Raw genomic sequence first — 24,505 nt, forward strand, 5'->3', positions numbered from 1 at the left:
GAGCAATGAATGGGGAGATCTCTGGATCCATGTTACACGGCTGGTTCTAGCTTTGTCAGAAAAAGACTGTCATGTACTATATCAGTGATGGCGAACCTATGGCACGGGTGCCAGAGGCGGCACTCAGAGCCCTCTCTGTGGGCACCCGCGCCTTGGAAAAAGTCTATGGTGTACCAATATGCTTTAGACTTTTCCTGCCATTCATCAGCACAGGACGCACTATGAACAGCACAGGCAGCACACTGAATGTAGGCTATTAAGCTATTATAGCTAAATGATAAAGTAAATGGAAGATATACTATATTGGTATTCAGGTTAAATTGCCGTTTTGGCACTTTGCGATAAATAAGTGGGTATTTGGTTGCAGTTTGGGCACTCTGTCTCTAAAAGGTTCACCATCACTGTACTATATCATGTTTGATATTTTTTTTTTTTACAATAGTCAGGGGATAACTCCTTTAAGTATGACCCTACCCTTATCAGAGCCTTTCTGCCAGATGAAAGATGCGGTCCCATCTGTGAACAGCAATAAATCTAGCACTGTATCAAATCCAAATCTGTCTCATTCATAACATGCAGACCTTCCCCATCCACTCATGCACCAGGCTCGGCACTAGTAAGGCAGTAAGGGGGAATTTACCACCAGTAGTGAAGTCACAGCCACTGCACTTGTAGAGTTGTTGCGATACCAACTTTTTTATTCGATTTCGATACCATAAAAAAGTATACCCGATACCATGTGAAAAAAGAAACCAAAAAAGCCACGTGCATTCTGCATTTTAAAAAATGGTGAATCGCGCAATTTTTTTTTTTTTTTCTGTTCCGGTGTTCACCGCATAGATTTTTTAAATATTTTAATAGTTTGGACTTTTCTGACGTGGCGATATGTAACAATAAATAAACGTGTGAAATTGGGAAAGGGGGTGATATATACTCAATATTTTGGTGGGGTTTTTTTTTTTTACACTTTTTATTCAATAACTATTTCCCCCCTTAGGGGCTAGATCCTGGGATCTTTTCATCCCTTGTCCTATTCACCCTAATAGAGCTCTATCAGGGTGCATAGGACCTCACACTCTCCCTGTGCTTTGTGCACACAGCAGCAGGGAGCTGACTATGGCAGCCAGAGCTTCAATAACATCCTGGCTGCCATGGTAACCGATTGGAGCCCCAGGATTACACTGCTGGGGCTCCGATCAGAAGCTGCCACTGCCACCAATGAAGGGAAGGGGAGAGGACCCTGTGGCCACTGCCACCAATGAATTAATGGGGGAGGGCACACTGCGCCACCAATGATAATTACCCCTTAATACAGGAGGCGGGTACTGGCAGCAAATCAGCAGCAGTTAACCCCTCAGGTGCCGCACCTGAGGGGTTAACTGCCGCTGATCGCAGCTCCCTGTCAGAGGCAGGGTGCTGGCTATGTGATTCTGCTGCCGACACCTGCCTCCCGTATTATGTGTTAAAGACCACCTTATATGGATCCAGAGTATTAGGCTACACAGAGCGACGCCCAGCGATGTCCCAGCACTTACTATTAGTCCTGGGCGCTGCTCCGTTTGCCCGCTGTGCCCCATTACTGTCTCCTCTTCTGCTCCGTATGCTAATTACTATCGGAGCAATGGGGTGGAGACATCAGCTTCTCTAGTGGGCGTTCCTTCTCCCTGCGCTGCAATTGGACAGCACTACAGCCAGAGAGAAGCTGATGTCTCCACCCCATTGCTCCGATAGTAATTAGTATAAGGAGCAGGAGACAGTAATGGGGCACAGCAGGCAAACGGAGCGGCGCCCAGGAATAATAGTAAGTGCTGGGACAGCTCTGTGTAGCCTGCTACTTAGTCATTGGTGGCGCAGTGCGCCCACCCCTCCTCCACCCCTCTCTCCGTTCATTGGCGGAAGCACAGGGGGGAGAGACTGCTGTCAGCGCGCTCATGTTCAGAGATACTAGACTGCGCAGCCCAGTATCGAAAAAAATTGAAATACCGGTATCGTATCGATACCGGGACAAAAGTATTGATTGGGTATCGAAATTTCGATATCCGCAACAACCCTAACTTGTATATTGTTTTCTTGAAGACATTTAGCCATTTACCTCACTGACTTTCTCAGAATGAAGGGGACAACCACCCCTCCAAACAGCTAATCCTGGGACCCTGCTGGTCCGATATTGATGACCTAGGTCAGGGATCAGCAGCCTCCGGACCTCCAGGTGTTCTGAAACTACAATTCCCAGAATCCACCTTTCACTTGTGTGGGCTTTACAAGAAGGGCCAAGCAGGTTTGCATGCTGGGAGTTGTAGTTTCACAGCAGCTGGAGTGCCGGAGGTTGCTGATCCCTGACCTAGGTCATCAATATCGTATCACTGCACAACCCCTTTAAACAAACTCACACAGCTAACCACGACCACGTTTCCAAAGTGGCAACAGCGGCATAAAATGGCAAAGACTCGCAAACATTTTTTGTGTAAAACATTGGAATATGGACAGCAGTTCTCTAGCGCAAAAGAATGAATAAATCCCCCCCTCAGGTGTCCCCAGGTCCCCTGTGTTACAAAAAGCACAGTCTTGTGAATGTGGCTTTACATAACGCTCCATTAGTCATTATGTGTGCAGCAGTAATAGACCCAATGAACTGTATTTAGCCTAGGGGGTCATTCTTAGGTGTGGCAATCAAAACTGCTCGCTGACTAATAGGCACTATGATTCATGGGCATCCAAAAACCTGGCTCATTACCAACCAGAAACAGCTGGCATAGCGCCCACCAAAAAGCTGATTTTATATACACACACGAGCACATTATAGTGCATCCCACTATGGCACCAGCAGCAAGTGGGAAACTCTTAAACAACTATTACATTTTAAAATAAAAATTAAAAATAATAATAAATAAAATATATATATATATATATATATACAAACCGGATTCCAAAAAAGTTGGGACACTAAACAAATTGTGAATAAAAACTGAATGCAATGATGTGGAGATGGCAAATGTCAATATTTTATTTGTAATAGAACGTAGATGACAGATCAAACGTTTAATCCGAGTAAATGTATCATTTTAAAGGAAAAATACGTTGATTCCAATTTTCACGGTGTCAACAAATCCCAAAAAAGTTGGGACAAGTAGCAATAAGAGGCTGGAAAAAGTAAATTTGAGCATAACGAAGAGCTGGAAGACCAATTAACACTAATTAGGTCAATTGGCAACATGATTGGGTATAAAAAGAGCTTCTCAGAGTGGCAGTGTCTCTCAGAAGCCAAGATGGGTAGAGGATCACCAATTCCCACAATGTTGCGCAGAAAGATAGTGGAGCAATATCAGAAAGGTGTTACCCAGCGAAAAATTGCAAAGACTTTGCATCTATCATCATCAACTGTGCATAACATCATCCGAAGATTCAGAGAATCTGGAACAATCTCTGTGCGTAAGGGTCAAGGCCGTAAAACCATACTGGATGCCCGTGATCTCCGGGCCCTTAAACGACACTGCACCACAAACAGGAATGCTACTGTAAAGGAAATCACAGAATGGGCTCAGGAATACTTCCAGAAACCATTGTCAGTGAACACAATCCACCGTGCCATCCGCCGTTGCCAGCTGAAACTCTGCAGTGCAAAGAAGAAGCCATTTCTAAGCAAGATCCACAAGCTCAGGCGTTTTCACTGGGCCAGGGATCATTTAAAATGGAGTGTGGCAAAATGGAAGACTGTTCTGTGGTCAGACTAGTCACGATTCGAAGTTCTTTTTGGAAATCTGGGACGCCATGTCATCCGGACCAAAGAGGACAAGGACAACCCAAGTTGTTATCAACACTCAGTTCAGAAGCCTGCATCTCTGATGGTATGGGGTTGCATGAGTGCGTGTGGCATGGGCAGCTTGCATGTCTGGAACGGCACCATCAATGCAGAAAAATATATTCAGGTTCTAGAACAACATATGCTCCCATCCAGACGTCATCTCTTTCAGGGAAGACCCTGCATTTTTCAACAAGATAATGCCAGACCACATTCTGCATCAATCACAGCATCATGGCTGCGTAGGAGAAGGATCCGGGTACTGAAATGGCCAGTCTGCAGTCCAGATCTTTCACCTATAGAGAACATTTGGCGCATCATAAAGAGGAAGGTGCAACAAAGAAGGCCCAAGACGATTGAACAGTTAGAGGCCTGTATTAGACAAGAATGGGAGAGCATTCCTATTTCTAAACTTGAGAAACTGGTCTCCTCGGTCCCCAGACGTCTGTTGAGTGTTGTAAGAAGGGGAGATGCCACACAGTGGTGAAAATGGCCTTGTCCCAACTTTTTTGGGATTTTTTGACACCATGAAATTCTGATTCAACATATTTTTCCCTTAAAATTGTACATTTTCTCAGTTTAAACTTTTGTTCCGTGATTTATGTTCTATTCTGAATAAAATATTAGAAGTTGGCACCTCCACATCATTGCATTCAGTTTTTATTCACGATTTGTATAGTGTCCCAACTTTTTTGGAATCCGGGTTGTAAAAAAAAATAGTGGTGTTTACTCACCCATGTGGATGGCAACGTTTCAGCTCATACAAGAGCCTTTTTCAAAGATAGATAGATAATTTTATTTTTTTACTTTTTAGGGCCCTTTCACACTTGCGTTCTTTTCTTCCGCCATAGAGTTCCGTCGTCGGGGCTCTATGCCGGAAGAATCCTGATCAGTTTTATCCTAATGCATTCTGAATGGAGAGAAATCCGTTCAGGATGCATCAGGATGTCTTCAGTTCCGGAACGGAACGTTTTTTGGCCGGAGAAAATACCGCAGCATGCTGCGCTTTTTGCTCCGGCCAAAAATCCGGAACACTTGCCGCAAGGCCGGATCCGGAATTAATGCCCATTGAAAGGCATTGATCCGGATCCGGCCTTAAGCTAAACGTCGTTTCGGCGCATTGCCGGAGCCGACATTTAGCTTTTTCTGAATGGTTACCATGGCTGCCGGGACGCTAAAGTCCTGGCAGCCATGGTAAAGTGGAGCGGGGAGCGGTATACTTACCGTCTGTGCGGCTCCCCGGGCGCTCCAGAGTGACGTCAGGGCGCCCCAAGCGCATGGATCACATGGATTACGTCATCCATGCGCATGGGGCGCTCTGACGTCATTCTGGAGCGCCCGGGGAGCCGCACGGACGGTAAGTATACTGCTCCCCACTACTACTATGGCAACCAGGACTTTAATAGCGTCCTGGGTGCCATAGTAACACTGAAAGCATTTGGAAGACTGTTCCGTCTTCAAATGCTTTCAGTACACTTGCGTTTTTCCGGATCCGGCGGGCACCTCCGGCAACGGAAGTGCACGCCGGATCCCAACAACGCAAGTGTGAAAGAGGCCTTATACATTCATGCTACAGGTAAGTGACTTCTGGTACTGCATAATAACCTAGTATAAAACTGCAGGACAGCACGGCTGTCTTGACAGGGTGCGCCACCTGGTGGCCGAAGCTCCAAACAAACCAGCACCTATTTTAGAGAGCCAGGCAAATTCTTTAGGCTCAGTTCAGACCTGAGCGTTTTACATCGCGTTCCTACGCGCTGTAAAACGCTCAACAAGGAGAAACCAATGCTTCCCTATGGGAATGGTTCTCACCTGGGCGTTTTACAGCACGTTCGATCGCGCTGTAAAACGCCCGACGCTCAAACAAGTACAGGAGCGTTTTTTTGGGCGCTTGTCGCGCGTTACCGTACATAGACTTTCGGGAACGCGCGACACTGTGTGTACGCTTGTCTCTGTATGCGCGATTGTAAACGCCCGTACAATCGCGCATACAGAGCGCTCCTTTCAGAACGCTCAGGTCTGAACTGAGCCTTAGGGTTCAGCTAGAGCATGGGTGCACAACCTTTTCTGGTTGGGGGCCACATTGTCAGCCTGAATTAATTCCAAGGGCCAAAAATAGAACTTAAAAGGGGTTTTACCAACTAAAATACTATATTTATGGCATACTGAACATTAGGGATCGACCGATATAGATTTTTTAGGGCCGATACCGATAATTTGTGAACTTTCAGGCCGATAGCCGATAATTTATACCGATATTCTGGGAATTTTCATTTTTGAGAAAAAAATAAAAATTCCTACACAAATCTGCTTGAAAATGAATATGTTTATTGTTAATGTGTATTTTTTTTTTTTTATAAATCTTTTTCATTTATACTTAATATTTTTGTGTTTTTTTTTACTAACTTTTAGCCCCCTTAGGGACTAGAACCTTTGTCCTATTCACCCTGATAGATCTCTATCAGGGTGAATAGGATCTCACACTGTCCCTGCTGCTCTGTGCATAGTGCACACAGCAGCATGGAGCTTACCATGGCAGCCAGGGCTTCAATAGCGTCCTGGCTGCCATGGTAACCGATCGGAGCCCCAGGCTTACACTGCTGGGGCTCCGATCGGAGGAGGAGGGGAGAGGGGATCCTGTGGCCACTGCCACCAATGAGTAATACTGGGGGGGGGGGGGGGGGGGGGGGGCGGGCGCACTGCGCCACCAATGTTTTTACTATTGGCCGGGATTGGGATGGGGGTGGGGGTGGGGGGCGCACTGCGCCACCAATGATTAATACTGGGTGGCTTGGGGGGGGGCGCACTGCGCCACCAATGAAGATAAGTCTCTCAATCATTCATATACAGGAGGCGGGAGCTGGCTGCAGAATCACATAGCCGGCTCCCGACCTCTATGAGCGGTAGCTGCGATCCGCGGCACCTGAGGAGTTAACTACCGCGGATCGCAGCTATCGCTCATAGAGGTCGGGAGTCGGCTATGTGATTCTGCAGCCAGCTCCCAGCTCCAGCCTCCTGTGTATATGAATGAAAGGCTTATCTTCATTGGTGGTGCAGCGGCCACAGCCCCTCCCCTCCTCTTATGTTCTCTCCTCTCATTGGCGGCAGCAGCAGCAGCACAGGGGGGGGGAGACACTGCTTCCTTCTCCCCTGTGCTGCGGAGGGAACACAGAGAGCGCTGTCAGCAGCGCGTTCTGTGTTCCCAATACGTTATCGGTATATCGGCAAAATAGATGCCGATAACGTTCAAAATCCTCAATATCGGCCGATAATATCGGCCAAACCGATAATCGGTCGATCCATACTGAACATACAGTATATATCATAAATGTCTAGTTACACCTCCAGGATTCCCACCTAATGGGAAAATACATGAAAGATACATATGAGCAGCCACAAGACATATATACATGACTGTTACCAGATGGTTGGGGGGCCGCAGGTTGTGCACCCCTGGGCTATACAGTCATGTCCCTCCCAAGGGTCACCGTGATAGAATAGAGATGAATGGGGTCACAGCATGTGCTGCAACCAGGACCCCAGAATCGCTAAAGATTCCACACTGCTGAGTTTTTGCAGATTCTGGTGTTGCAGTAAACGTGCGAGTCGCGCTGCAACCACATTCATTTCGGTGCAAGCACTGCTACACTGCAATCCTTGGGTGCAACAGCTAATGCACAACCAAGTTTGCAGTGCAGCCGAAGCACAAAATTCTGTTCTGGGACTGAATAAAAACTGAAAATTTTAATTTCACAATCCAAAACGCATGAGTAATGAAAGCAAAGAACTCCGTCTTCCAGGGGAGCAGGTTGGACCTTAGGCTTCTTCAAATAAGTCATCGTATAGCGGTAGACAAACAGTGCATGTGGTACTTACAGACGGAGCCTCAATCAGGATGTGTGGACAGCTCACTGGTGGCTCCTAGTTGGCTAAGGGGACGGCCATGCTTAGCAGATCTGGTTAAAAATCTGCCAAGAATTGGTGCGTTCCTGTGGCGGATCGCTGCCGGGATTGCACTGTAAAACCCACAGCATATAGCGGCCAGGCTGTGAATTGAAAAGCCACAGTGTAAGTCAGCCTGAGATGTCACCCGCTGTGAAAGGCGGTGGATTGGCGCTGTGGAGAACCCTTTACGCCAAGTGTCTGCATGTTGTGTTAGGCTTGGATGTTTGTGTGGCAGATCAGCAGTAATAGACAAGATTAGCAATATTTCCCGGTTCTCAAGTCCTCAATGTGTAAATGGTGTCGATTTTCACTGCAAAGAGTGAAATCTGGGGCAAATCGCCATCACAATAGTTTTGTGGACAGGTAAAAAGCCATCGGCCGACAAGTGACGATTTTGTGGCCTGTCCTGTTTTCGCCGGGCAATGATTGGGAATTCTTTCTGTGGCACGGCTGACCGGTAATACTACACAAGGTTACGTTAGGGAAGCTGCCCTACCCATACAGGACAGAGAAGGCTCCTGTAAGACACGCACCCCCCTCCGCCTGGCTCTAGTCTGAGGAGCGCACGCCTCTAATGCCTTCACATATAAATGACTGAAATACTCAGAAACCACAAGTCTACGGCAGGCGGGATCATGATAAATGTCTGTATAGTTTTGTGCGGTCATGGCTGGGTTACTACTGTGGGAATCCAGCAGGTGGCCGCTGCAACAACACCATCCATCATCCCTCCTATCTCCGCAGCCTGATAAGGGGAACATGCCTTCACTCTCACACAGCTCATGCCGCCAAGATCTTGCGCAAATCGTATATCCCAATACCTGGCCCTCCGACACTCCAGCTGCAGTGAAACTACAACTCCCAGCAGGCACAGTTGCTCCGCTGTTGTTGGAGTCTCCAGGATATGTAACCAATTTCAGATCGGTGGAGCTCTGACTCCTGCCAATCAGCTGTTTCAGGCGAGCGCCGCTTCCGCTTCAAAATGACCTAGGCGCCGTCTCCTCTGCAGCGGTGGCACAGTGTCATTGCAATACATTCACTTGAATGGAACGAGCAGTTATAGTTACTCTGCGCAGGCGACAATGGGCAAGCAATTCTGAGGTGGAAGTGGCGCTTGGATGAAACAGCCGACTGGCAGGGGTACCAGGAGTCAGCCCCCCACTGATGTGGTATCGATTACCCATCTCATATACTGGGGCACTGGGCGTCTTCCTTTCTTCATCTGCCTGAAGAAGGCCGCAGCACCTGTACAGCGCAGCCGCACCATCACAGGACTGAAGGAGCATTGTGTTCAGGAGGAGAAACCAGTTACACTGGAAATAGTACAAGCACCGGTGACTACGACTACTGTCCATGTGCCCAAAACAATAAAGGTGCAGATGTATAGGTTTTAGGAGTGATACGTCTGGTATGAGGAGTGAACTGCTCCATATAACATGTCGTATGGCCACAGGGAAGCCCTGCGGCATCGCATCTAGTGAACAGGGCCGCCTTCCGTCAGGCCACAAGTTAACCCTGTTCACCTTCACTAGCTGCGATGCTGCAGCCCTGCCGCGCTCTTTCACGACGCAACGTGTCACACCCAGAGTCACCATGTTGCCCCAGCCTAAAAAAAGGGAACGTTATCATTACAGTGACATAAGCCAAAGCCAAGAATTTCAGTGGAAACAGCTGACCAGCTCATTGGGGGCCTCTCGACTTCCCCTTGACTGCTAATGTCGTGGAGAGAAGGATGAGGCTGTTGGATTTCAACATGCCCGACCCATTTTGTTTATTCAACACACATTCGCCCTGGCAGAACACAGCGTGCATGTGTATGGGGGTTGGGTCGGGCGAGATGAGGTCAAAGGACAAAACATAAGGCCAACTCATCAGAAGACCGTACCACCTGTGGAAAACCGAGACCAGGCCATTGTGGTTATTCATAAGGAGTCCTTCACAACTTCTGGTCGGCGTACAGTTAAGGCTACTTTCACACTGCCGTTTCTGGGCCCGCCTGTGACATCCGTTCAGGGCTGTCACAAGCGGCCCCAAACAGATCAGTTCAGCCCCAATGCATTCTGAATGGATAAGGATCCGCTCAGAATGCATCAGTTTGGCCCCGTTCCGCCTCCATTCCGCTCTGGAGGCGGAACGGGGCCAAACTGATGCATTCTGAGCGGATCCTTATCCATTCAGAATGCAGCAAGCAGCGTTTTGGTGTCCGCCTGGCGGTGCGGAGCCAAACGGATCCCTCCTGACTTACAATGCAAGTCAATGGGGACGGATCCGTTTACATTGACACGATATGGTGCAATTGCAAACTGATCCGTCCACCATTGACTTTCAATGTAAGTCAGGACGGATCCGTTTGACTTGCACTTAGATTTAGATTTTTTTCGGGACAGAATAATGCAGACGGATCCGTACTGAACGGATACCAGCGTTTGCATTTATAGGTGCGGATCCGTCTGTGCAGACACCAGACAGATCCGCACCTAACGCCGATGTGAAAGTAGCCTTAGGACTGTGGTGGTCACCAGCAATGGACAGCAGATTTCCTGGTACTTTTACTGCTGAGAAGTTACCAGCAGGGAGGGGGGGCCAAGCGAGGTTACCAGCAGGGGGCAGGCTGTCTCCCTGACAAGGTTCTCAAAAAGGTATTCCAGTTAGGACTCGTACACACAAACATTTTTTGGCTGTGTCCATTCCGGTTTTTTTGCAGGCCGTATGCGGAACCATTCACTTCAATATGCCTGCAAAAAAAAACATGGAAATGACACTGTGCGTTTTCATGTCCGTATGTCCATTCTGCAAAAAATAGAACATGTCCCATTATTGTCTGCATTACGGACAAGGATAGGACGCACATGATGAGTAGCCATGTTCTGTGGATCCGCAAAACAACAGTTGTGTGTATGAGCCCTTCCAGCAAATAAATGTTCTCTCATCTCAGTTCTCTACCGTATCCATTCCCACACATTTCAAGACCTGCAATGAGTTCCGCCTGGGGTTGTCTCGGTTGTTATAAATACTTTTGTCCCGGTATCGGTTTGATACCGGGATTTGCCATTTACTGATACTAGGTTGCACTACTGCGCAGCCTAGTATCAGGACTTGTGCGCGCTGCTCTCAGCGCGGCCATGTTCCCTCAGCAGCACAGGGGAGAAGGAAGCAGTGTCTCCCTCCCCCTGTGCCACTACCACCAATGAGAGGAGAGAGGGGCAGAGGAGGGGAGGGGCTGTGGCCACTACCACCAATGAGAGGAGAGAGGGGCAGAGGCGGGGAGGGGCTGTGGCCACTACCACCAATGAGAGGAGAGAGGGGCAGAGGCGGGGAGGGGCTGTGGCCACTACCACCAATGAGAGGAGAGAGGGGCAGAGGAGGGGGGGGGCTGTGGCCACTGCGCCACCAATGAAGATAACTCGCCCATTCATTCAGATACAGGAGGCGGGTACTGGCAGCAGAATCACATAGCCGGCAACCGACATCTATGAGAGGTAGCTGCGATCAGCGGCAGTTAACCCCTCAGGTGCCACACCTGAGGGGTTAACTGCCGCTGGATCGCAGCTACCTCTCATAGAGGTCTCAGTACATAACTGCCATCGGTCAGCATTGCTCTGGTCACAGACTGACAGGCGACAGAAAACGCTGTTGTAACCCACTCTCTTCGGCACTCCAGCATGCACCATTTCTTTCTATGTCAGTTCTTAGAAGATGCATGCTGGGAGTTGTAGTTTCACAACAGCTGGAGTGCTGGAGGTTGCCTACCCCTGCTGTAGAGTACGGTCACACAAGGAGATTTCCGGTGGGCATGATGACATGCTCCAGATTCATAGAAGTCAATCTACGCTGCACATTTTTTCATAAAACATCACCCACTTTGGCACTCCAAAATGCTGCCGATTTGTGGCACAAAAATCCACAGCATTTACGCCACATGTGACCATAATCTTAAGGAGGGGATTTCTGACAATTTTCTGCACGTTTTTGGGCAAACAGCATTTGGTGCAAATATTTTTTTAAATTTTACACCACCAAAATGGACAGTGTCTAGCGGGAGCAGCCTCCCACGGCCCAATAGATTTATTATCCTGAAAACTGGGAGGAACGGATGCATGAAGCCAGGGAACAATCCTATGCAAAAACTGGAGTCTCCTTCAGGAATTCAGTAAGGGGAGGATGGATGGTACTGACCCGCGGACACCTCGGGCCACTACATGTATAAAATGCAGGATTCTGCTCAGGGCATAGGCCGAGATGTGAGGGGGGAATATCTGATCACTGGGGTCCGACTCCAAGCTCCTCCACTGATCATCTGCTGGAGGGGGCAGCAGCCTCTTCCGAGGCCTGGGATGTCACAATCATCACATGGGCTGTGTGCAGCTCCGTCCTGTTCAAGGGAATGGGGGCGAGCTGCAATACCAAGTACAGCCACTATACAATGTACGGCACTGTGCTTCATATACTTCAAATAGCTGATCAGAGGGGGGACGTAAGCCCACCAACACTGATGACCTATCCTGAGGATAGACCATCAATAGTCAAGTCCAGGACAACCACTTAAATAGAAGGATAACTTAGAAGGAGCATGATTTCCCATGCACAATACCATTCATGAGCACCAACATTTATCTGAAACAACCTCCAAAGTCCATAATGGTGCTGACGGCGGAGATGTGGAGCCACTGATCCCCCCCCCCCCCCCCCCCCCCCCAGTTCAATTGCAAACTGTCAGAACAGGAGAGACTTGTCTAGACTGGACCCTCTGCAGCAAATCCTCAGATGTGAGAAGTCTGAGAGCAGAGGATGGATTTAGCATTTTCCATCCAATGAACCCAAAAAATGATCTTACATCTTGGTGAGGGACTGAAAGGTAAAGTCCAGACTCCTTCGTCCGTGCGCTCCCTCACATGGTGATTGTGAGTAGGGGGTCTCTCCTCCAGAACCTGTGCCTTGGGGGTCCTTGTGATCAGATACCTAGTTTGTTAGGCTACTTGCTAGTAACATAACTTAGTCTACTTTCACACTGGCGTTTTGGCTTTCCGTTTGTTAGGTCCGTTCAGGGTTCTCACAAGCGGTCCAAAACGGATCAGTTTTGCCCCAACGCATTCTGAATGGAAAAGGATGCGTTCAGAATGCCTCCAATCAGTGTCCACTCCGCTCTGCTGCCTGCAGCGTTTTGGTGTCCGTCTGACGAAACTGAGTCAAACGGATCCGTTCCGACACACAATGCAAGTCAATGGGGACGGATCCGTTATCTCTGACACAATAGAAAACGAATCCGTCTCCCATTGACTTTCAATGGAGTTCATGACGGATCTGTCTTGGCCATGTTACAGATAATACAAATGGATCTGTCCATGACGGATGCAGACGGTTGTATTATTGTAACGGAAGCGTTTTTGCAGATCCATGACTGATCGGCCCAAAACACTAGTGTGAAAGTAGCCTCATCTGTTACAGGTTAGACCTCATACACGACCGTTTGTATTTTGCAGTCCGCAAAGTATGGATACCGTACGTGTTGCATCCACTTTTGTTTGGCTGACTTCAATGGATCCGTGGTCCGCATTTTGCAGCCAAGTCTAGGACACGCTGTATTTTTTTGCAGAAAGGATACACGGATGTCGAGAGCACATGGATCAGCTCCGCTTTCTGCATCCCTATTTCCGTTCTGCAAAAAGATAGAATATGTCTGCAAAATGGGACGTCAATGTGTCCGCAAAAAATAAAAAATAAGTACAGCACACGATCCGTATCCGTATTTTGCGGATCCACGATTTGCAGATGGATAAGCTTGCGTGCGGGAGGCCTTAATGTGCCCGTATTAAACATGAAGCCACATAACTCGGGCTCCGTGTGGTAACCTTCCACGAGACAAACATCCAATCGGCACGCTGTATAAAACCAGGCCGCACTCCATACAGCCCCTCAACACAGAGTGACCACAGCCGTCTTACTGACTGGTGACTTATCAGGAAAAGCCCCCCAGACCCTCTGACATCCATCAGGCGGCGTCCTCCTGCGGCGGGCTCATTGTCTGTATGGTGCTGGAAAGCAATTACTGAAGTAAAACTTTACAGGAAGAAGTAGAAAGTCACTCTCTGGCCCCTTGAAGGTACCTGACATTTAGAAGATGCCGAATGTAAGGTCTTCGGCCCTCTTCAGTGGCTCTGGTCAATCAGACCGATAAAACTTAAGGCCCTGTTCACAACAGCAGTTTCCTATGGGTCCCGTCAGCTCTGAGCTTTTGACTCCACTAGGATTTATTCTTCCTTCCGATCTAACGGGAGCCCATCTCCCATCTCAGCTGAACGCATTCGTCAATCGCGTCGGGGGAGATTTATTGATTTACACCGGTGCCGTCGAGGGATGCGCCTCATTCCTGAAAAGGTGGCAGCTGAGAATAGGGGACGCTGGAGAAGCAATTTCCTGATCTTTTTGGGGACTCTCCAGTCCGCTGAGGAACCCACCCGGATTCCCAGACTGTCCACAGCGTATAACCTGCATAGAGCACACCGCTCCCAAGGGGCCCTGGAAATTAGGCCCAAATTTCTGACCAACATTTTTTGCGGATCAGATGAGGACCTATTTACTGCAAAAGGGGTGCAAAAGATGCGTCAGTGCCGTGTGATGTCCACATCCGTATGTCTGTTCTGCCATCCCGTAAAAAAGAGAAAATGTCCTATTCTCCATTTGGCAGACAAGAATAGGCATTTTTAGCACGTTGGGGGGGGGGAATGGGGGACGCACGTGATCAGTATCCATATTTTTCGGATCTGCAATTTGTGAACCACAAAACAGATACAGTTGTTATGGTAAGGGCTCATGTAAACGACCGCATCTGTTTTGCGATCCACAAATTGCGGATCCTCAAAACACGGATCCCGGCCAAGTGCATGCCACGTCCTATCCTCGTCTGCAAAAAGAGGTGCTGACCGCGACTTTTGCAGCCCTATTGAAATGGGGCTGCAACGTTCATGTGCATGAGCCAGAGGGCTCGGAAACGTGAAGCGCCTGCTCCTCAAGAAGTAGGGGGATCTACAGAAGACCACCCACCATCACACTCCGGAGGGCTGGAGAAAGCCGCCATCACGTCTGAGGAGTCAGGGACGTCAGCGATGTATAGGGGCGATATGTACAGTAAAACACATGCTCAACTTTTGGCAGCAGAAATGCCCCATTCACATGTGTGGAAGAGATTTTCAGTTGCAGACAAATCTGCTGCATGTGAACTCACCCTTATAGGGGTTGTGCAATAGGAAGGGTTTTGGAAACCCCCCACTTGGCTAGACCTGTAAAGGGAAGATTACTCAGGCTGGCTTCACCCTTGCATGAAACAGATCCGTCCTCGTCAGCACAGCCGTGCACTGCCGGCCCTATTCACTATCATGGGGGCCAGCGGAAATCCAGCCGCAGTCCGGCAAATATGCCAAAGAGCGGCCGGATGAAAAATGCAGTGTGCAGCGGTATTTGTCCGCCCGCTCCTGGGCATCTCTGCGGCTGGATCTCCACTGGCCCCAATTATACTGAATAGGGCCAGACAACGCCGGCAGCACACGGCTAGGTCGAATCTGACAGGCTGTTCCCGGTAGGAACAACCTGCCGGATTTGTTTCATGGAAATGTCAAACAAGCCTTACCTGCTCCCCCTCCTGACACTCCGCTGCCTCACTATCTGCAGCAGAAACCGGACCCCTTGCATCACGTGCCGATTTGGCATTTCGTAAGGGGATCTGGTCTCCGCTTCAGCCAGTGATTGGCTGCGGCGATATCAAACCGGATGTTTACAGCGAGGGAGCCGGTAGACAAGCTTCCTTGGAGGGAGGGGGGTTGCCAAAACCCCTCCATTCTTGCACAACCCCTTTAAGGGCGAGTGTATCCTATAAAACAATATAAAAGTGATCCCCGAGCCAAACATTTGTAGACTTCCTAAAATGAAGCGTACCGACGAGCACGACGTTCCCTCCGCACCCCTCCCCCACATACAAAACAAAAAAGGAAGGGCTGACAACAGGGGGCAGCAGACTGCATTCAACCACGTAAATTAAGATGACGTCCGATTCATTTCCCAGCTGACCACGAATCAGTGCCAAATGGTCGGCGTCTCTATGGCCACTTTAAAGGGGTCCTCTGGGATTTTTATACCGATAGGCTAGGTCATCAATATCAGATCGGCAGGGGTTCCACTCCTGCCGCCAGCGATCGGCTGTCCTCCGGTAGCTCCTGCGCTGGAAACATGGACCAGAACTACACAGCGCTGGTTACTGCAGGGAAATGAATGGTAACCAGCACCTCCCAGTACAGAGCGGACAGATACGGAGACCAGCGGTGGACAGAAGTCAGCCTGCCAATGAGATATTAATGACCTATCCCATTAAAATAAAACATCCCGGAGAACCCCTTTAACCTCATTTATACTGCAGCCCACTACAAAGAAGCCACGTTATAACCTGATCCTCAACAGGTAAGAGCGGGACCAGAACAGATAGTGTTAATGGGGTCAGGACTCAGACTAGACGTAAGCTTCACACAATACACGCGGTGGTCCTCTTTATAGGAAAGGACATTGGAGGCCAGGCCAACGGTGTGATGGGTGGTCTCTGGACGTCATCGGTGTGCACTGAGCGGCAGGTGTCGGCGACAACCTGAAGACGTGGGACGGATCCCTCAGGTTCACAGGAGATAAGCGGCTGACAGCATCCCCTGCTCTACTTATGGGGTTGTCACCAATGGGGTCTGGGGCTCACACATCACTGCAAACCCTGCATCGTGTTAAAGGGGCCCTCCGACATGCACAGACCCCTGCGGACAGCTCATTATAGGGGTCCTCTGTAGGTCAGGGGTGCCCAAGATCAGAGCGGTGCTTGTAGGAGACCAATGGAGGACTGGGGACCTCCGGAGACCAGGGATGGTCATGGACCCCAGGTTCCTGACTTCTACTCCCTATGAGGGTCAGATCCCCCCTTTAATGGTACATTCCTCGGTCAAGCCTCCAAGGCTTTATGCAGTTTCGGACCTCAGTAAGTGTGACATGGGGGGGACACAGTGTGGGAAGTGTGATATTTCCCTGTGAGGTGACCCGGCTGTGCTCAGCAGGAGGAGGACGGATCACATGGCGGCCACACGGACGGAGCGGCCAGTACCGGGCACCCCCGCAGCCCGGGCTCTCCGCACACACTGCCGGCCAGACAAAGACCTGTTCCCCCACAGGAGACGGAGCGCCCAGCTGCGACCATAAAGCCCAAGTACCGAGCAACAGCAGCCGCTAACTCCTACCGCCGCCGTGAAGCCCGAGGCTCATCCTACCCGCCGAGCCTACCCCGCACAGGCTTCTCCCCAGCCGAGCTCTCCCTCCAGCCACCCAGCTCCCCCTACCTGCCGCCCGACTCCCCAGACTTACCCTGTCACAACAGGCGCCATCTTCCACAAACTCTCGCCAAAACTCCAAACCTCGCGAGAACCTAGCTGTTGTTTGGTAGAACGCCCCTGACGCCCCGCCCCTATGTGGCTTGGTCACGCCCACCAGACGTTGTGTGCGGAGTGCGGCCCCGCCTCTTTTAGCGCTGCGTTCCCACGCCGCCTGCTGCTGTGTGAGGATGAGGAGGTGTGCGGTGTGTACCTGAGCGTGGCGGAGCGGGCTGGCGGGGGAAATGCGTGGAAAAAAACCGCATGTGCTTGCATTTTTTGTGGCGAGTCTTATTTTGTGTCATTTTTTTTTACGGTTGTACAGAATAACCCTATGGAGAAAAGCATTACACTTTTTGGGGAAAATTTAGAGGCCCCTACATACACATTAAGGCTATGGGTACATGCACACGTTCAGGATTTATGTGCGCACAATCCGCACTGAAATCTGCGGCCAATCCACATCAATTGGTGCGGATTTTACTGTCCCCATTGAAGTGGATGGAGAAAATACGGACAGGAAGAATATAATAAATTGACATGCTGCGGATTTTAACCACTTAAGGACCACAGGTTTATTCCCCCCTAGTGACCAGGCCCTTTTTTACAAATCGGCACTTCACAACTTTAACGGTTTATTGCTCGGTCATGCAACTTACCACCCAAATGAATTTTACCTCCTTTTCTTCTCACAAATACAGCTTTCTTTTGGTGGTATTTCATTGCTGCTGACATTTTTTGTTTTTCTGATATTAATCAAAATAGACCGCAATTTTCTCCAAAAAAGTGTATTTTTAACTTTCTCTGGTTAAATTGTTCAAATATAATTACATTTCTATACAAGTTTGTGTCAGAATTTATTGTGCTACATGACTTTGATAAAAAAAAATCCAATAAGTGTATATTTATTGGTTTGCGCAAAAGTTATAGCGTTTACAAACTATGGTACAAAAATGTAAATTTCCGCATTTTGAAGCAGCTCTGACTTTCTGAGCACCTGTCATGTTTCTTGAGGTGCTAGAATGTCAGGATAGTATAAATACCCCCCAAATGACCCCATTTTAGAAAGAAGACCCCCCAAAGTATTCGCGGAAGGGCATGGTGAGTTCATGTATGATTTTAATTTTTTTTCACAAGTTAGCGGAAAATGACACTTTCTGAGGAAAAAAAATAAATAATAAAGTTTCCATTTCTGCTTCTGGCAAAAAAATAAATAAAAATCTCCCACGGACTCACTATGCCCCTCAGTGAATACCTTGGGGTGTCTACTTTCCAAAATGGGGTCATTTGTGGGGTGTGTTTACTGTTCTGGCATTTTGGGCGGGGCTAAATTGTGAGCAACCCTGTAAAGCCTTAGGCTGGGTTCAGACCTAAGCGTATTTGATATGCGCGTTTTTGTCGCGCGTTTTTATGCGCGTTTTTTGCAGTAGTAAACGCGCGTTTGACGCGCGTTTGTGTGATTGACTGCAGTGTCCTATGGCCACAACCGCGCGTCAAAACGCCCCAAAGAAGCTCAAGAACTTGTTTGAGCGTAGGGCGTTTTTCAGCGAGTTCAAACGCGCTGTAAGACGCTCAAGTGAGAACCAGGGCCATAGGAAAGCATTGGTTTTCATGTGTTGAGCGTTTTACAGCGCGTTTGAACGCGCTGTAAAACGCTCAAGTGTGAACCCAGCCTAAAGGTACTCGTTGGACTTTCGGCCCCTTTGCGCACCTAGGCTGCAAAAAAGTGTCACACGTGGTATCGCCGTACTCAGGAGAAGTTGGGCAATGTGTTTTGGGGTGTATTTTTACATATACCCATGCTGGGTGAGAGAAATATCTCTGTAAATTGACAACTTTGTATAAAAAAATGGAAAAAGTTGTCATTTACAGAGATATTTCTCTCACCCAGCATGGGTATATGTAAAAATACACCCCAAAACACATTGCCCTACTTCTCCTGAGTACGGCGATACCACATGTGTGACACTTTTTTGCAGCCAAGATGCGCAAAGGGGCCCACATTCCAAAGAGTACCTTTTAGGTGGGCATTTTTAGACATTTGGATTCCAGACTTCTTCTCACGCTTTAGGGCCCCTAAAATGCCAGGGCAGTATAAATACCCCACAAGTGACCCCATTTTGGAAAGAAGACACCCCAAGGTATTCCGTGAGGGGCATGGCGAGTTCATGTAAAATTTTATTTTTTGTCACAAGTTAGTGAAATATGAGACTTTGAAAGAAAAAAAAAATATCATTTTCCGCTAACTTGTGCCAAAAAAAAAAACTTCTATGAACTCGCCATGCCCCTCACGGAATACCTTGGGGTGTCTTCTTTCCAAAATGGTCACTTGTGGGGTATTTATACTGCCCTGGCATTTTAGGGGCCCTAAAGCGTGAGAAGTAGTTTGGAATCCAAATGCGTAAAAATGCCCTGTGAAATCCTAAAGGTACTCATTAGAATTTGGGCCCCTTTGCGCACCTATGCTGCAAAAAAGTGTCACACATCTGGTATCGCCGTACTCAGGAGAAGTAGGGCAATGTGTTTTGGGGTGTATTTTTACATATACCCATGCTGGGTGAGAGAAATATCTCTGTAAATGACATATTTTTTTTACATTTTTTTTATACAAAGTTGTCAATTACAGAGATATTTCTCTGTAACATGTCACATGTGTGACACTTTTTTGCAGACTAGGTGCGCAAAGGGGCCCAAATTCCAATGAGTACCTTTAGGATTTCACAGGGCATTTTTACGCATTTGGATTCCAAACTACTTCTCACGCTTTAGGGCCCCTAAAATGCCAGGGCAGTATAAATACCACACAAGTGACCCCATTTTGGAAAGAAGACACCCCAAGGTGTTCCGTGAGGGGCATGGCGAGTTCATAGAAGTTATTTTTTTTGGCACAAGTTAGCGGAAAATGTTTTTTTTTTTCTTACAAAGTCTCATATTCCACTAACTTGTGACAAAAAATACAATTTTACATGAACTCGCCATGCCCCTCACGGAATACCTTGGGGTGTCTTCTTTCCAAAATGGGGTCACTTGTGGGGTATTTATACTGCCCTGGCATTTTAGGGGCCCTAAAGCGTGAGAAGAAGTCTGAAATCCAAATGTCTAAAAATGCCCTCCTAAAAGGTATTCATTGTAATTTGGGCCCCTTTGCGCATCTTGGCTGCAAAAAAGTGTCACACATGTGGTATCGCCGTACTCAGGAGAAGTAGGGCAATGTGTTTTGGGGTGTATTTTTACATATACCCATGCTGGGTGAGAGAAATATCTCTGTAAATGACAACTTTTTCAATTTTTTTTATACAAAGTTGTCAATTTACAGAGATATCTGAACAGTGTCTGGGAGGCTGTGGTTGCTGCTGCACGCAATGTTGATGGTGAACAGATCAAAACACTGACAGAATCCATGGATGGCAGGCTTTTGAGTGTCCTTGCAAAGAAAGGTGGCTATATCGGTCACTGATTTGTTTTTGTTTTGTTTTTGAATGTCAGAAATGCATATTTGTGAATGTTGAGATGTTATATTGGTTTCACTGGTAAAAATAAATAATTGAAATGGGTATATATTTGTTTTTTGTTAAGTTGCCTAATAATTATGCACAGAAATAGTCACCTGCACATACAGATATCCCCCTAAAATAGCTAAAACTAAAAACAAACTAAAAACTACTTCCAAAAATATTCAGCTTTGATATTAATGAGTTTTTTGGGTTCATTGAGAACATGGTTGTTGTTCAATAATAAAATTAATCCTCAAAAATACAACTTGCCTAATAATTCTGCACTCCCTGTACAATGTGAATGACCTGCAGTGCAGATTTTCTGCACGCAAATCCGCACAGAAAATTTGCACACAATCCTGATTGACGATCAGGACTACATGCGGAAATCCGCATCGCAGGTCATGCACATTGTATTCTATGAGAATTTCAAATTTTTTCGGTGCAGATTTAAAAATCAGCAGCATGTGAGTTTATTTTATTTCCCTGCGAACGCCTGTGGATTTCAGTGCGGATTCTCTGCACGCAAATCCTGAATGTGTGCCTTTACCCTTAACAGAAGATGGCAAAAACTCAAAGGATTCTATAGGTGCAACCAACGCTCCAACTGTAAAACTACTTCGTTTAAAAAAAAAAACGGAGAAAGTACAGTCCACAACACTAGAATACGAAATAAAGGAATTCCTCACCTGCAGTAGCACATACCTAATCTACATCATCACCTGTCCCTGCAAAAAACAATACATCGGTAGGACAAAAAGAACTTAAAAAAAAACGAATATCAGAACATATAAACAATATTAAAAAAGGTTTTGAAACTCACTCACTCTCCAAACACTTCAAAACACACCATAGCCAAGACCCATCGGGACTATCATTTGCAGCACTAGAAAAAGTAGAAACAGACTGGAGAGGAGAAAACCACATAGCCAAAATGTCACGCATCAAATCCAAGTTCATCTTTGAGTTCAACACACTCACACCGGGAGGCCTGAACTCCGACTTCGAATTATTCGGCTTTCTATAACTAGCTCTGGAGCGGCTGCCTACCAGCACTCGATATGTGGCCGCTACCCCGTTACCACTAGAGACCACTAAAACAGCGAGCCCTCCATGAAATCATTGAAGACATGAAACATGTTCAGAATAAGCAGCGGCACCACAATATTGACAAAAACCACACAATCCAAAAAATTGGACCCTAAAAATTGGATCCAAAAACCAGACCCCAACAAAAAAACACAAGACAAAAAAAATTGAGGGGTCTGCCATCAAACATTGAAAACACCTAACAATGATAAGAACCGCATAATCTAAAAAACTGGATCTCAAAAAATTGGTTCCCAAAAATTGGATCCAAAAAAAATCACAAAAGACATCAAACCACCAAAAAGATTGAGGGATCCTCCATCAAATATTAAAAATACCTAACATTATCTCACAACGCACACCATTAAATACACCAATACCACCAACAAACCCAACAAACATTATTCACAATGTCCCTCACTAATGCCACCATTAGAAACCACCCCCCGCCAACACACAAATTAAAGCACATACTCACTACCCAGATCACATCACATCAACTTCACCTCAAAGAAGAAATAACCCCAAAAAAAGCATCACAACAACGTAACTTCACATAACACTCCCTAGACATGGAATATGTCTAAAAAAACACAAGCAATCACAAAAAACGCACCAACGTCAGAAAAAAAAGCAGCGGTACCGCAGCAATGACAAAAACTGCACAATTCTCACAAAAAATAAAAATAATAAAATCCCCAACTAGAGACTGGTACAGCAATACACCAACTGACATTAACCCTCCAAAACAAAATACAAAGAATAAATGAAGATAGACAACAACCGACACCATGAGATCCCCAATATCAAAACAGTGAAATCCAACTCAGGTAATACATCCAATAATACAGTAGGCGAGTATAAGAGACAACCCCAAAATCGGATTTAATCCGATTAAAAAAAAAAAAACGGCTCCAAAAAAATCGGACATATCCAGATCTTCAATAAAACCATTGCACCTAAAAGTTCGGATTACAAAAATCGGATCCAGTCCAGGTCTTCGATAGATCCACAAACAGGGTATGAAAGGTAACACAACCGCAGTCAGCGGGCTACCACTGATGAAGAAGGCAGCTAAGACCTTCGAAATGCGTTTGGTGACTCCCCCACAAACCCGCTAAACACATTACCTTGGAAGCGCTTCCACATAATCGACTTTACCCGAATTCTTGGATCAAAAAGACCACTCTGCGAATATTCACAAATTGAATTCAGCAAAGACAAGTGGGACGCCAGACAAGTGACGTCACACCCACGTGGAACGCCAAAGACCGGGAACAGCCATCACAGAGCGCAGCAAGGACGCTCCAGCAGCCGGGACACTCGTACCTCACAAAGAAGGTAAACCACAGTCAGGGTGCAGCCCTTCTCAGTGTGTGGGACGCCACACCAGGTGCAGCACCCGACTGATATATTATCCCCACTTTTTTGTTATCCTTTTACTGTGACCAACAACAGTGTCCGGCCAGCAATCCCTAAACAGGGAAACATTGCATTTTTTCCTCTGCAACATTTTATATATTTTATAGACATTTTCTATTGCAAACTGCTTATAATGGATACCCACCCACCAGGGTGCCAATGAACTATTGAACTAATTGAAGGTGGAAATCACCATCAGACGACCACCGTATTGTTCCATTCTTGCATCCACCATCTCTGCAATTTGCCATTGTGCACCCCCACCTCTGCAATTTGCAATTTTTTACTTTTTCAATTTTTATCTCCACTTTTATTATTATTATCACTATTACCCCTTTAATCGATCCTCCCCTATATTATTGACATAGATTATAAATAAATACGCATTTTTACCACCCTACCTGTGTACATTGCTCTTTTAAGCGTTACCGCCAGATGTAGAGTGCCGGTTTCCATTATACTCTTCTATTGCATAACCTTCCTTTCTGATTGGGTGAATCAGTCTAAACCTAGAGCACCTATACATTGTACTGGTCAGGTGAGCCACCAGCAACCTACCTTTTCCTTAACAGAAGCCGCCTGTGGTGAATGTTTGCAGGCGTTTTTCCCGGCAGTCTATGGGTCTGTTTTTTTTTCAATGTACCATGAACACAGTCATCCTTTTTCAGAAAGGCAGCTATGAAAAAAAAAAAAATAATTCACCACTGTGAATATAGCTTAACAAAAATGTCAGTAGAAAAAAAACACTTGTGTCTCCTGCTTTTCATATTTCCCATAGACTGCCATTTTTACTGCAAAAAAACTAAACAAAAACGCAAATAACACAAAAGTGCACAAAAACGTCATAAAAAACCTATGTGTGAACCATTCCTTAGGGCTAGTTCACACAGCGTATTTTGACTGGAATATTTCAAGGATTCTGCGCCAAAATTGTAGAGTCGCCGAGCGTGAGAAAATTGGAGACGCTAGGGAGGATTGGGCACATGTTTCTATAGAAAACTGTTCTAGGACTTCACTTCTCTTAGGCCTCATGCACACGAGCGTTGTTTGGGTCCGCATCTGAGCCGCATTTTCTACGGCTCAGATGCTGACCCATTCACTTTCATGGGGGAGCAAAAGATGCGGACAGCACTCCATGTGCTGTCCTCATCCGTTGCTCCGTTCCGTAGCTTTTCTATTACGGGTGGCCCGTTCCTTTCCTCAAATTGCGGAACGCACACGGACGGCATTCATGTGCATAAGGCCTTAGGTTGTGTTCGCTTCTCTGTCAGAGCCTCTGTCATAGATTTGTGAAAAAATGGTGGACAAAAAAGCACAGCATGCAGCGCTATTTTATCCAGTAAAATGACCCGATAGAACTGTTAAGA

The 24,505-nt window shown here is 47.0% G+C and overlaps 1 protein-coding gene across 1 annotated transcript in view; it reads right to left on the reverse strand.

Annotated features, from left to right (window-relative positions):
- RBPJ (recombination signal binding protein for immunoglobulin kappa J region) overlaps nt 1-17,183 on the reverse strand; it is a 79,246-nt gene extending 62,063 nt beyond the window's left edge. The window contains exon 1 of the mRNA XM_040420558.1: nt 17,129-17,183. Within this exon, the coding sequence (XP_040276492.1) occupies nt 17,129-17,148 (20 nt within the window). The 5' untranslated portion in view covers nt 17,149-17,183. The remainder of the gene's footprint in view (nt 1-17,128) is intronic.
- Nucleotides 17,184-24,505: the final 7,322 nt, after the last annotated feature.

Source organism: Bufo bufo, chromosome 2 (assembly GCF_905171765.1).
Source record: "Bufo bufo chromosome 2, aBufBuf1.1, whole genome shotgun sequence".
Taxonomy (NCBI): Eukaryota; Metazoa; Chordata; class Amphibia; order Anura; family Bufonidae; genus Bufo; species Bufo bufo.